The sequence below is a fragment of the Diplotaxodon limnothrissa genome, linkage group LG1 (assembly GCF_057381915.1).
Source record: "Diplotaxodon limnothrissa isolate DT_005_m linkage group LG1, D_limnothrissa_male_GT1.1, whole genome shotgun sequence".
In the NCBI taxonomy this organism is placed as follows: Eukaryota; Metazoa; Chordata; class Actinopteri; order Cichliformes; family Cichlidae; genus Diplotaxodon; species Diplotaxodon limnothrissa.
This window is the reverse complement of record NC_140596.1, coordinates 15,002,800-15,017,857: the sequence shown is the minus strand read 5'-3', so window position 1 is coordinate 15,017,857 and position 15,058 is coordinate 15,002,800. Positions and strand designations below refer to the sequence as shown.

The following is a 15,058-nucleotide window of genomic DNA, read 5'->3' as shown; positions in this document are numbered from 1 at the left end:
AGCTCATAATAAAAGAAATGGAACTAAATGTGATGTAACCCAGTAAATATGTGTCTACGCTCTTTCATTCTTCATGGACCAACACTACTACGTGGTCAGTCCTTGAAAAAAATATGTAAGCACTTATAATGCTGTTGAGCCTATTCATGATGTTGGGTTTCTATTGCATCACTTCCTGTTTCATTTTGAAATTGTCAGTTTTACTTCCTGTATTTGTTAATTTTCCTTCCTTTATGACTATATGCCAGGCCCACATTAGTCTCACCTGTGTTGTCCTTCACACCTGTTTTCAATTAGCCAGTCACACGGCCCTGTATATATATATCTCCTATGTTACACTTCTGATTTGCTACAGTGTCTTGCACTTTTTGTCAATGTTTTGTTTTTCACTTCATTTGTTGGGTTCTCCTTGTATATGACCTTTTAGACTGTTTAATTGACTGCTTTTTGCCTGCCCCTATGGATTATTTTCTATGTTGACTGATCTCTTGGATATGATCAGATCCTGCTTTTGAATTACAGATTTACATTTTTGGACTTTTATTCTGCCTCCTGGTGTCCTGTGTCCCTTTACCTCTGTGAAGGGACACAGTTATGATGGTTCAGAAGGTTTTCAAAGGGTTTTATGAGGAGTGGGCAGTACAATTAATTTCACTTCAGTTATCAACATCTAAAAATAGATATTGAGCTTTCCTGTAAAAAGCTCTCCTTATAGTAAACAATATGAACTTTTCATCCAACCTACCTGGACAGCTGCAAACAGTTGACTGAGTCCGGTCTTAGTAAAGGCCCATTGTTCTCCATTTCAAACACATTGCAGTTTCTGGCCATATACTGCCAGTCCAGCCATGACTGCTCTGTGTTGGTGTTATTCTCAGTGTCTGTGAGGTCAGCCTTTCTTCTCTGGATCACAACTGACTCAGGCATGAAGCCACTAAACTGAACAATAACATAAAATACCTGAAGGAGAGAGGCGTAAGAGTTGACGTGAACAGAATACGACTTGGAACACCAGTTCACTTGTAGACTCTAATACAGTTGAAAGCATTTAGCAAAGCTTACCACGGTGAAGCCTCAGTTTTTGCCACAAAAATTCTGTCATCTTGCACCGTGCTATATTAAAAGGTATAACTAATTTTCTGCATTTTCACAGATAACAAATGAAACACTAAAAGACATTAGTCAGGTGCTCTGTTGCATCGCGTTTAACAAATGTTAATAATTACATTTTTTGTAATTTGCGCACTGAAAGGGAAATTCAGCTAAATACAAATACATCTGAGCAAGTAGTTAGCAAACCTCAAAAAAAAGCAGCATGACAAGGTAAAGTCATTCATTCTACTCCCTCTACTGTTCTTCTCCTCCCACTGGGGCATACCATCAGACACTAAGATATCAAAGCTACCCCAATACACCACAGGAAAATGCCAGTTTGCTGATGCAACATGGAACTCAACAACTCATGCTCACATAAGAATATAATCTGTATCTGTGTTCAGATTAAAACAATGCAATTTTGTTCAAAGTCGTTATTGAGTTTCCAATATGAACAATCTAAATTATAATTAAGGACTTTAGCAGAAAATAGACAGCCATCACTTCCACCTTTTCAAAAAGACACCCAGAAGTAGTCTCTTATCACATACAAACCACGTGTGTGCCTGTGTGTACAGTAGGTGTGTCTCTCTTTAAGTGTTATCTAGAACTACAGAGTGGGTTGGGACACTGGGTTACACAGTAGGGAGTGGACTAAGCCACCACTACGGCACAATCCCCACACCCACCCCACTTACTAACATAAATACTTGAAACCTCAGAGAGTGGCTTTTATCTAGGGACTTGAGTTGGGCGACCACATCAGGACAGCTCCCAAAATCCTGCCCACACTCACATACACAGTTCAGAGAGAAGAGGAATTAGTCTTTTGACAACCCCAGCGTCAACAGAGCCAAAATCTAGCAGTCTTCCTCTCTTTCTCCCTCTCTGCCCCTCTGTGTGTGTGGCATTGAAGAGCTTAGACAGAACTGTCCACTGCACACACACAGGTGCAAGTGCAGATACATATTGTGGTGTTTGAATTGCAGCTTTTCAAATTTATACTAGACAACAATGGCATTTAGTTGACTGTTCAAATAAAATGATTTCTTATAAGGTCATCACATTACTTAGACTATCCATAGCAAGCACTAAATCTCAAAGTAAAAATAAGTTTACAGTAAACCTGATGCACCTATCCAATACTTTTGCTGTGCCTGATGAAAATTATTGAATGAATTAGCCTTTCAGTGTAGCCAGACAGCAGGTCTGGTCTTAAACTACAAAAGAAAAACATTTGGTACCAGGCCTATAGATTCTGTGCAGGCAGATGTCTGTACAGTCTTTGTCATAGTTGCTGCAAAAGTACAGTAACACGGGAAAAATAAGGGAAACTCTCAAAAACAGTCTCATGTTTGCCAAATGAAGCCAAAATTACAAATAAATTACAATATTTAAATTGGATGTTTCTCAAAACATAGTGGGCTCATGGCTGAAATGAGGTGCATTACCTGGTACTGTCCATTAGCCAAATCTACTGTAATAGTGACTCCTTCATCCAGTTCCTGTGCAGTCATGATCTTAGATACCCATGTGGTACCCATGTCCTGATCGTTGATATAACTTAGTGGATGGGCATTAAGGTTCAGTCTTAAGACTCTGTCATTGGTGGTGTCCTCAACCGCATTGGGGATACAATATCTGTTAATGGTAGCATAATATAAAACTAGTGTTTTAAATAGAGGAAAACTAATTTATTATTAGTTTTGGTATTACAAAGTAACTCCAGCTATAATATTCAGTTTTGAAAAAATGTACAGAGTAAATAAAAACTGTGATACTGTACCTCTCAATTAGAGGGTGCACCCTTGGGTGAGTGGGAGGACATCGACACTCAGACTGGACATGGAGCTCAGGGAGGACTCCTGAATACAGCTCTACTATTTCCCTGGTAAAGGAAGAAACTATACATTAAACCTAAATTCTGAACACAGAATGTCATTGCATGCAGACTAAACTGGGGATATGAAAAAAGAAGAAAACAACCAAAATTGAAACCAAAATATAAGTTAACAGCATTCTTTATTAAATTGTGTTAAATTAAACTATATAACTGCTTTATATATATACTTAACGCTGTAAAACAAAAATCTGATGGATTTCCATTTTAAGAAAAAATCTCAAAGCACCTGTTAATGTCCTTTCGACTAAACATTTAGCTTAAACTGGTTAATCAAAGCCATAATTTGAAACTTCAGCCTTTTGTTTAGTGCATCTCTAATCTTGTCAGCTGCTCCCTGTGTGGAGTACATCACTGGTAACCAAAAGACTAATTGCTTTGTATTGAAGTCTCAGGAAAATCCTCTGGAAGCAGTATGGATTTTAAGATGCAATGATAAGCCCCCTCCTTATTTCACTTTAACACTTTATGATACTTCTACTTCCTTGTTATGTTAATCTGTTCAGTATTTGTGTATTTCTCACGATTTCTAAATCTTTTTTCTTTATTCAGTCTCTAAACAGACATTGAATGCTTTTCGTATGTGCTATAATTTATAGCTCTTTTCCTAAAAACTAATTTTCAGTGGTCATTTTATGACTCCTCCCTCCTTTCCCACTAGCCAGTCATTACCTGTCTCTCAGCTTCCTTCTGTCCAACTCACCTGTTAGTCAAAGTGGTAGGATAGAATCTAAAGTCCTGCATTCGTCCAATGAACTGATTAGACCCTGGAGAGATGAAAGGGGAGTAGGAAATGACATAAAGAAGGTGTTAATGGGTTTGCACTGAAGGCACTGAGTGAGAGGATTTCACAGTATTTAGTAGATTATCTTATCAGGTTCTTGATACCAGCTAAGTGAGGCTGCCCACAGCTGCTTATAATGGCCAAGTTCACAGTACAAGCCGAACTACATCTGCCAGTCTTTACGTGTCTCCACTAGAGAGCAGCTAAAGCTAAAGCATGGCTTTAATTGGTTAATGATTGTTTACTCTAAACTGGACACTCTTTGTATGAACCTGCTGTGGAAACCTTAAGAGCATGTATCCAGGCTTTTTACAATAATTCCCTTTAGTTTAATATATTAAGATAACCATTAATTGCTACAATGCAGCAGCTCTTCTGCTGTGATATGCGTGTTTTATTTTACAACTGATTTTAAAGGTACTTAAATCAGTGCAATATAAAACCAAGTGGCAATTATATATAAAATATAAATTTTATAATAAAATGTATGATACACAATTGCTGCAGGTAGCTGTAGTGATTGTGGTGGCAGATCGAGGAGTACATAAAACAAGCAATTGCTAGTCAGCTGTCTCACCTTTCAGTTCTACTGCTCAGTAGTTTATTATGGTCAAAATCATAGACTGCATCAAAAAAGAAAAACTTGTTTACTTTGTATTGCTACTTTTTTTTCATCAGAGTCCAGACTGACTGTTGGAGTGACTCACCATAACCTCTGGAGACACAACGTGGTATTACGAGGATGTTTGGAAATAAATGTTGCATATTGCACCTTGAATTATTTTCTGAACTATAAAAAACTGGATATTTGTAAGGCCATAAAGTTGTAAATGACAAATTAATTTAATTAAGTTAAAAAAAATAGTACTTTTAAACAATAAATGTTCATAAATAGAGAAAACAAAAAAAATTTAAGTTCCCAGTCACTTAGACTAGGAGATGTGAGTACTTTTAATGTGAGTACAACTGTTAGTACTGTTCCTCCCAGCTTATTTAAAGCTGATCTACTCATGAAACAGGAAGAGACCATGTCCAAATCAGGTAGATCACATGTGCAACGCTAGTAACGCTCCACAAACATAGCGACGGATACTGGTTTGCAACCAGAAAGCTTTCATTTTGAAGCAGCAACAGGAGGAAAAGTTAACTTAATGGTTTAAGTAAACAGAAAGAAGTCAGCAAACAGTAAACTATGGCTCATATTGAAAAGTACAAACACAGGAACACAGTGATCTGAAGTTTAGTTTCACACAGAGAGATTCAGCAGAAGCAACAAAGGAGTTTTCTCTACTGTCTACAGCAAAGAAAGACATGATTTTAGCTGCCAATGACACAGATTAGCAGAAAAGACCATCACAGGCTGGCTGCAGATAGCACTATTACTGAGCAGAACTTCACTGCTTATCTCCTGCATATGGCTCAAGTTGAAGGAAGAAATCTTATCAACAGTGAGACTGGAACTAAATTCACTGCCAATTTAAAGCTCAGATATTACTATATTTAATACATTCTATCAGAAATATCGGCAAAACAAACAAAAAACATTTTATCTCATGCAAAGAGTTAAAAAATTGTGGACACAGCCTCTCAAGCTTCAAAGTGTCTTTAACAAGCATAGATATGCTGGAATACATCAAACACACATGGACATACTGGACTGAACACCAAAGACAAAGAAATCAAACACATAAGCACAGTAAAGTTCAAACACATCATCTTCTCCATACATAACCATACATATGTGACAATGTTGGACAGAACATAAGAAGATGAAATCTGTCCAAAAAAGAAGGCTGGAGTCTTTTAGTATCCAACCAACTTTTGTCTGGTTCGACAATAACTCTTAGAAGATGGATAACGTCTCTAAACATCGACAGAACCCCTGCCATGTCTAGCTTTGCCTGTGAAAGTGTCTGTGTGCAAATGCTTGTGTATGTGTGTATGTGTATTTGTATTTGCTGCTCAGAGAGGCTTTGGTGTGTTTGGCCCAACCACAGTATTGTGTGTTTGAGTGTGTGTGCTTTGGGAGGGTGCATGTGCATGTAAAACAGAAGGAAAGTGAGGAAGTGTTATGGGATGTAAGTGTGTTAGATCAGTGTGTGGTTGTGCAGCCTTAGGCTTTGGCTGAGGATTTCTTTAGCATGTGGAAATGGGATTATGCCTTCCTCTGAAAAGCACTCTTCCTATTGTTACTGGGATGATGCAAGGTATAAGCCTTAATTCTCTCTTCTCTGTGTGTCTCTCTCTTCTTTCTGTGTGTTTAACTTACTTACAGCCATTTCTCTTCTTATTCTTTGTTTTTATGGTATAACAACTGATGGCAGTTTAATAACAGGCCATAACAGGTATGTGTTTTTCCTCTCTGTCTTTTAATAGAGTAGATTAAAGCATCAATTATCATATTTACTACGTTTCTGAGTCCATAATTTCTTACTGGTTAAATAACAGTGACAGTCCTGGCTGCAGCAATACCAGCCAATGTTAAATACTACAAGTCCCAGGATACCAAACACAGCAAACATTCCTTAACCAGCTTACAGCAGTTTGCCACCATTCCTTTTTCCAATATATGCACACAGAAGAAAGCAGCAACCAAGCAAGTTTTTAATATCATAACCAAAGTCTTAGCTACAAGATTGAGCAAACATATTTCAACAATTATACATCCTAATCAAACAGGATTTATTCCTGGTAGATGGTCATTCAATAATGTCTGTTTATTATTAAATACAATTTACTCAGGTTATGGAAAAGAGGCTAAAACAGCAGTACTTTCTCTGGATGCCCAAAAAGCGTTTGATCAGATTGAATGGTCTTATATGGGCAATCGTGGCTCAAGAGTTAGGAGTTTGCCTTGTAATCAGAAGGTTGCCGGTTCGAGCCCCGGCTTGGACAGTCTCGGTCGTTGTGTCCTTGGGCAAGACACTTCACCCGTGTTTGCCTACTGGTGGTGGTCAGAGGGCCCGGTGGCGCCAGTGTCCGGCAGCCTCGCCTCTGTCAGTGCGCCCCAGGGTGGCTGTGGCTACAATGTAGCTTGCCATCACCAGTGTGTGAATGTGTGTGTGAATGGGTGGATGACTGGATGTGTAAAGCGCTTTGGGGTCCTTAGGGACTAGTAAAGCGCTATATAAATACAGGCCATTTACCAGGCCATTTATATATTTGAGACTCTAAAACAATTTGGTTTTGGGGAATATTTTAGGGATTGGATTAAAATGATTTATCTGTGTCCGGTGTCCTGCATTCTCACTAACGCAGATAAATCCTCCCCCTTTCAATTACAACGCAGAGTGAGACAGGGGGATCCCCTCTCACCGCTTCTTTTTGATATAGCTCTGGAGCCCCTTGCCATTAACATAAGAAACCACCCTGGTATACAGGGAGTTAAATTTGGGAATGTTGAAAGTCTTGTTAATATGCATGCAGATGATTTACTGATCTGCCTTTCCGAACCAGAAATTTCATTCCCTAATCTTTTAAATTGCATTAAACCCTTTGGGAAATTATCAGGATATATGATCAATTGGGACAAATCTGAATTTATGCCAATAACAGATAATCTATGCCCAAAGTTTCTCAGCTCACTCCCATTCAAATTAGTGACTACATCTTTTACCTATCTTGGCCTTAAGATCTCTAAAAATCCCAAACTCCTCTATAAATTGAATTTTTTGGAAATGCTGGACAAGCTCAAAGACGATATCAAAAAAAATACTTCCAGTGGGGGGTTGGGTCTTCCTGTGTTTAGACATTATTACTGGGCAGCAAATTCAAGAGCTCTATTGCACTGGCAGTGGGGTTTGCCTACTGATTATTGTTATGATAAGCTTCCGATCTGGCTCCAGGTAGAGGCAGCAAAAGTATCTGAAGCCTCATTACCGGTCTTATTGTTTTCTAACACGGGTTCTTCTAATAATTCGATCAGTCGTAATTTTGTTGTTAAACACTCCTTAAAGATATTAAGTCAAATTAGAAAATCTCTACTACCTGACTTTTCAGTAAGAATGCCAATAATACATAACTACTTGTTTAAACCAGGTAAAGTGGATAGGGTGTTTTTAGAATGGGGAGAAAAGGGATTGAAATGCATTGAGGACTTATATAGATGACAAATTTATGTCTTTTCTTCAACTTCAACAAAAGTTTCAGTTACCTCAATCACATTTTTTTCGTTTTCTTCAAATAATGAATTTTGTGCAACAAAACTTTTCAGACTTTTCACTGAAGCCACTAAGTCATACTTACTTTGATATAATTCGGAAAGCTGATTTTAAAGTGCTTTACAATCCCAGTTGATTCTGATCGAATTAAGAATACACGGACTGAAGACCTCGGTGTTCCTCTGTCTGAGGACCAATGGTCAAATTGTTTGTTCAATATTCAGAAAGGCTCAATAAACACCAGATATAAACTAATCCAGTTTAAAGTCATTCACAGATTACACTTTTCTAAACTTAAACTTAACGGATCTATAATTCTGTATCCCCCTTATGTGACAGATGTAATATCGGTGAAGGTTCCCTTGCACATCTATTTTGGCATTGCCCTGTCTTGAAAGCTTTTTGGAGCCAGATTTTTACGTGGTTTTCAAACCAATTTAGGAAAAAAGTGCCACTCGATGGTAGACTGGCTATACTTGGATCATTTGCATCAATCGAATCTTTTTCCTTTTCACAAAAACAGATAATTACAATGGGTATGCTGGCTGCAAAGAAACGTATTCTTTTACAGTGTTTTAAAAGGTGGATTAATGAGATGGTGTCTGTGGCTAGGGTGGAACAGATACAAATTGGTCGAAAGGGGAAACTGGCAAGTTTTTGTACGATTTGGCAGCCATTTCTAGAATTTTTAAAAATTAACTGATCATAATTCATGCCTCACACTCCGCGTGAGTTTTCTTATTTTAGTTAGTTAATATTGTTATAATTTTTTCTTCTTCTTTTTTTCTCCTTCTTTTTCCTTTTTTCATGCTTATAAGTTCACAAATGCTAAATATAGTAATTGTCCTCAGTTGAATCTGTATAAGCATGCTGTGTTTAATTTAAAAGCAAAAAATAAAATATTTAAAAAAAACCAAAACAAAACCTTTTTTAATATGTTTACATTAGAACCAGATTTAGGACTGAAACTTGTTAGAACTAATACTTAAAATACATATTGATATCAACATTATGTAAACATAATGATACTTGTTAGTTAGTTAACCCGACCCAAAATTCTTGATAAAGAGAGTAGTAAGATTCATTGTTATTATAAAAACCTTAGCTTATAAAAACAAGGTAATTAGCCAATGTAAATGCGCTGAATGAAAAATGCTGACCCTGAACAGTGAGGAAAACCTTGGTTTGGTTTCATGAAAATCTTAGGGATTACACGGATTTATGATAAAGATTTTCAGTACCATATGGACACATATTATTCACACCTCTGCACCAAGTTAGCTCCTTAAAGTTATTAATAATGTATTATTAACAGCTGATTTAGGACTTTCTTGACAAGTGATCACACTTCCTTAACAACATTTGAGTTGGTAGTTGGCCTTTAAAGATCTTTTCGCTGTACTTACAGTTTTCGGTTAGTACTTTCCCATCCAAAAACAGACATAGCTGTTAATCAATACATCTGATCAGTATTTACATAATCAATCCACTGATAAGAATTCTAGACACAGCCTCTGGGTTCAACAACCCTTCTCCCTCTCCGTCTACCACACGCACAACATCTCTGATTCTCTCTCACTCCCTCAAGCCAATCACTTGCATTGATCATCCTCTCTGTTGTGATCTTCAGCTGATCAGCTGCTACCTGCTGTGAACTACGGATCAATGACTGATAAACGAGAAGAAAAACACTCGTTTATCACCCTGGAGATGAACGGATATCATTTTTCTCTCAATTTCTCTGCTATTGACTGTTAGACAGCTCGGAGGCACTACAAATCAATCACAGGAAAATAAAGGTGAAGCAGTCATTGACACCATATTAAGATATACTGACATGATAAACTAAGAAGTAATTTTTCTCTTCTTGGACTGAAAAAAAAACCAGATGGTGGTACTGGCTCAGATAATAAAGGTGAAGCTTATTCTTTATTCTTAAAGCAGTGTTTTTACAGTTTGGACATCATAGACATTTAAAACAACACAACAGAGGAAGTAAAGCATCTAAAACATCTGGCTGTAATGTGGTGCTGAAGTAAAGAAATTTATCAAATGCATTTCATGAAAATGTATTAAAAAAAACAACCCAAATCAAAATACTTAAAAAAACAAAAAACAGTCATATTTACCCTTAGAGCTGAGTCCCACCCACATGGCACCATCCTCACTGACATCAGAAAGCCTGGTGGTCAGTTGTTGTGTGTCAAATGGTGTTCCATCCTCTTTGAGGCCATCCAGGAAAAGATTTGCATGTCTGTCATGGATCTGCAATTTCCATCAAAGGGAGATACATATATCCTTGATGAGCAGAATGAAATCATTCTTTATATTTACCTTGTATGTTTACAGCTCTGTGCAGTGAACTGTGTGTATGAGGGGTTTCAAACCTAAATAAGCTGTGGGCCACTGCTGGCACTGCCATCTCATTTGGGGCTACTTTAGTGTTCAAGTAGTACAAATAACAAAAAAACAAACAAACAAGAAAAAAGCCACAAATGTTTCTGAAAATGTAGTGTTGTGTTTGTTTTTTTAAATTTCATTTGTTGTAGAAGATGACAAAACTGCAAATCTGAGCCCCCTGGTGTATATTAACTAGGGTAGGGTCACAAAAATGTCAAAAGTGTCACAAAACTGTGACTAGTACACTACGCTGACTCGGATAACTGAGTTATATTTAAAAAAATGAAAAACACCTAGTAGTAGCTTGAGGATTTGATTGAGAAACGAAAACTGACCGATGTTTTAAAATAATGTCTATGTATATTTTACACCAAGCTTTATATATAGGACAGTGCAAAAGTGATCACATTAAAAGTTTTATTGCAGGGAGTGGCCAGAAGGGCACATGCAGCTGTACAGACATAGCAGCAGGTTACTACTGTAACACAGCATCTTAGAAAGCGGCAGCTGCTCTGTGTTCGCCTGTTCATCTTTGTGCAAAAGTGTGTGCAAACACCATCAGTGCATATCTATGCGCGTGTGTGTGTGACTACGTGTGTGTGAATTATACATACGGCTAATCTTCCAGCTCATTTCCCCAGTAGCAGAAAGTGCCTCAGGCTAAACTGCCTCAGCTGCAAATTAGCTTTCTGTTTGACCAAAAATCTCCTCTCCACTCCTTTCCCCTCTCCTTTCCTGATCTGCTGCATGAATATTAAAAACTGCACAGCAGACAACACCGTCAAAGCAGGACCAGTTCGCTTTCACATCAAACCCAGGCCAAAAGAAAGATACTTCCAAAAAAGGGACATCACTCCCCCATCCCCGCCTCACACACACACCCACCCACCCCTCTTCCGCTCACCAAAAAAACTTTAATGTGTCCTGTCCCACTTTCTCCCTTTACTGCAATCTCCAAATCCTGTGTTTGGGAAACACACTGTGGGACCACTGATAGACGTGACAGTCTCTGTCTTACTAGAGCCCTCCTTCTCCTGTTTCATCTTTCTCGTCTCTTCCACTCTGGTCCTCCTTGCTTTGTCCTTTCTCCTCTTCATGAGGTCATTTGATTCCTTCACCTTTTTTTCAGTTTTTCAGTCTCCTCACCTCATTTTCATTTTCTCCATTTTCTACCCCTTTTCCAAAACCATTTTTACTTTCTCGTCCCTCTCACTTGATGACTTCCTCCTCTCATCTCCCTTCCTGTCTCTTCCCCTCATGTTTATCTTGCCCCGTCGTTCTCACTTGTTGTCAGCTCTTTAGGGAAGTTGAAAAGGTGTGAGGAGAGAAATAAGTCCAAGTCAAAAAACGCCTTTAGGGGATGAAGGCAGGCCCAGACAAGTGTCTGCCTCTCAGAGGATAGTTAAGACACCCAGACAGACACTTTCATGATAGCTGATTGAAGACTGGCAAACGCATGAGAGCACAAGAGAGAGCGCAGGAGAGTAAGGGAGTGGAAAAAAAGAAAAGAGGGAAAAAGAGACAGGGGGAAGAGAAAGAAAAGTCTGAGCGTGGCTGTAAGAGAGGAAGCTAGAAGAAGGGCCCTCTTTAGGAATCTCTAAGCCAGAGCTGTGTTGCTCTTGGGATGATGTGAGGCAGTTGTCAGGCCTGATGTAAATGAATCCTGAAGCACTTCATCCTCCTTAGCCGCCATGCGCCCTTTTGAAACACAGCCAACTCCCCTTTGTTAGCTTTCACAAACACTTTTTCTCCAGTTTTCCTTTTCCCTGCCCATCTGTATTTTTACCTCATCCTTTCCTCCACCTTTCTTCGTCTCTTTTAGCCAGTGTAACTTCAGAGTTCTTTCAGCATATGGGTAAACAGAAAAAGGACTTCTTGAATTCTTGTGTTGATAACTAGTCTCATTTGGACTGTGTCCAGAAGAAAGATGCATTTGAAACTCTACCTGTTCTCTTTCTATTACACAGAGGACAAGCACCATAAGGTATTGCCACTACTTGCATATCCATTTATACAGTGTAATCCACAAGTAGCAGCTACTATTTTTAGTTAATTATGTATTTACAAGAATAGCAATTACCTGATTTGGCATCATACTGTAACTGAATGTCCCAGGGTTATACTGTATAACAATTTATTCAACAAAGCGACTAACCAATTTTTCGACTATAACAATTATTAATTGTAAAATGGTTACAAAGACTGGTTGAAAAGATAACTATGGGTTTTATTTCCCTATCCTGCAAACTCAAACTGCCACATTAAGATCAAAGCTGAAACTGTAAAGATATATGATTTCAGCAAGTTTCAGTCCTAAACTAAACTGAATATTAAAACTCAAACTCTGCACCAACTGTGGTCCATGCAACTACTTATAGCTGCAGAAGCATCATTAGTTTTTGGCCTGTATACCTTCAGTGTGAAAACTGCTTCTTCTGCTACATTGATCAAAATGCCACAGTTGATGTTAGATGAAAATTAAACTATAATAAAACAGAAACAGCACATTTTCTTTATTTATTCTTATTTTACATTGTATTATCCCCATTTTCACTGCAGTGGTAAAACTGATTGCCTTAGTTTAGTTGGCCTTAAAGGATTTCCAGGTACTATATTTCCCCTAAAACATATATCAAAGAGTTCTATAGCTCTTTAGTCTGACTTTCATAATTTACATTTATTAAATAGTTTTTTTTAACTGTGATATTTATTTTTTGCCCTCTTTGGGAGTTTTAAGCGCCCTTTCATGGCGCAAAACTCACCCCACTGGCAACAGTACCACCTAAGCCTTTCTAAAAGCCCAGAAACACCCTGAGTGGAAAGCTTTTAGTGATCTGTATACTGGCATTTTGACTAAAGCTCTTCTCGATTTTCACACTCCTGCCAAGCCATGGGTCAGTACACAGTGTGGACAGCAGTGTTTCTCCTAAGCTGAATTCGTAGCTGTGGGCCACAAAAGTAAAGGCAGTTAAGAAAGTACTAGTAAAAAACATCTCAAAGTTGCTATTCTGGTCATATAAAAACATTACCCATTGTAAATAATTCTCATTTTATATCAATATAATACCTGCAACCAATACCAAACATAAGGATCAGCAAAAAAAGTTTTTTAAAAAGTCAGCTGTAAAATATTCATTACATCACATCCACATGCATTCAAGTGATATTACCTGTTTAACCTGCTATTTCTTTCTTTCTTTTCTGGTATGGTTCAATTTCTGCAGGGGGTGCAGGTGGGAGGCATGATAAAAAAAGTTTAAAACCCCTGTTTTAATGTAAAATTATCAGCAATGTATTGAAACATGTCCCTTTGAAATATATACACTGCACATATTCCATATTTAATGCTGTATTTGTCATTCTCTTGGTGCTGTATTTGTCATTAATGCTTCTTGGAAATAAATCTTTTACCACTTGAAAGCCTGTTTATTTTTCCCTTAAGTGGTGCCACATATGTAAGGAAAATGCATGTGTACAATGAGCAACAGAGTTGAGTAAAAAAAAAACAACAACTTGTCAACTCTTCTCTGCCAATGCCAAACAGCCTATTCTGCTATTTTGGTGTCACTGGATTGGATGACTAGATGTCTCAGAGGAAAAAGACATATCGGAAATTTAACATACGGGGGCCTCAGCAGCATGTAGAAGAACCATCACTCTGGCACAAACAGCACACCCAAGCTGACCCCACAAGTGCTCACTAGGGTTGAGGTCAAGACTTTGGAGATATGGGACTGTCACTGATTGGAGATATCAAGATGAAATTCTTCAATGCCTCCAATGATGACAACGCCTGTTTTTCCAGTGAGGTAGATTCTGTCCAACACCACCACATTGCCTCCACCAAGCTTGGTACCCTATCAGTGGAGCAATCAGGGTCTTCTCCACACTTTGATCCTACGATCCAACTGTCATAGGCACAATATGGATTCATTGCTGAACAGCACTAATAAGGCAACTGATTTTCATCACTTGGGGTACCAGAAGCCAACAACAAAATAAGATGTTTGGCATTGGTAGTTTTCATCGGTGCAACCCACACGCTCAGCTCTGCTGGTCAACCCACAAATGTATTTTCCTTACAAATGTGACACCATTTAGGGGGAAAATAAAAAGGCTTTCAAATGGTATAGGATTTATTGCCAAGAAGCATTGTTAAACAAAAATAATAAATGAAAGACAAATTTCCTTAATTTTATATAAACTTTACATTTTTAGATGATTATATAAATGGCCTGCATTTGTATAGCGCTTTTCTAGTCCCTAAGGACCCCAAAGTGCTTTACACTACATTCAGTCATTCACCCATTCACACACACATTCACACACTGTAGCCACAGCTGCCCTGGGGCACACTGACAGAGGCGAGGTTGCCGGACACTGGCGCCATCGGGCCCTCTGACCACCACCAGTAGGCAAACATGGGGTTAGTATCTTGCCCAAGGATATTTGGCATGCAGCCAGGAGGCAGCCTGGGATCGAACCACCGACCTTCTGATTAGTGGCTGACCTGCTCTGCCACCCCATGGCTGTAGCTTAGAAGGTCTACTATTTTGAGTATGGTCTACCATACTCAAAATGGTGTTACAAATAGACAGCTGTCACAGATTAAAGGTTTAGCTCATCATGATACAGAAACCATGAGCAAAACGGCAGAATTTTGAAATCTATTATACCCTCCTAGGACTGTACTCTTTTGGACAGAGATCTCAGATGTTG

General features: G+C 38.3%; 1 protein-coding gene across 1 annotated transcript in view; it reads right to left on the bottom strand.

Annotated features, from left to right (window-relative positions):
* Nucleotides 1-15,058, bottom strand: part of ush2a (Usher syndrome 2A (autosomal recessive, mild)) — a 237,806-nt gene that overhangs the window by 198,948 nt on the left and 23,800 nt on the right. The window contains exons 5-9 of the mRNA XM_085369549.1: nucleotides 10,069-10,204; nucleotides 3,699-3,762; nucleotides 2,882-2,983; nucleotides 2,547-2,736; nucleotides 746-960 (exon numbers count right to left, since the gene is read on the bottom strand). Of these exons, the coding sequence (XP_085225675.1) occupies nucleotides 746-960; nucleotides 2,547-2,736; nucleotides 2,882-2,983; nucleotides 3,699-3,762; nucleotides 10,069-10,204 (707 nt within the window). The remainder of the gene's footprint in view (nucleotides 1-745; nucleotides 961-2,546; nucleotides 2,737-2,881; nucleotides 2,984-3,698; nucleotides 3,763-10,068; nucleotides 10,205-15,058) is intronic.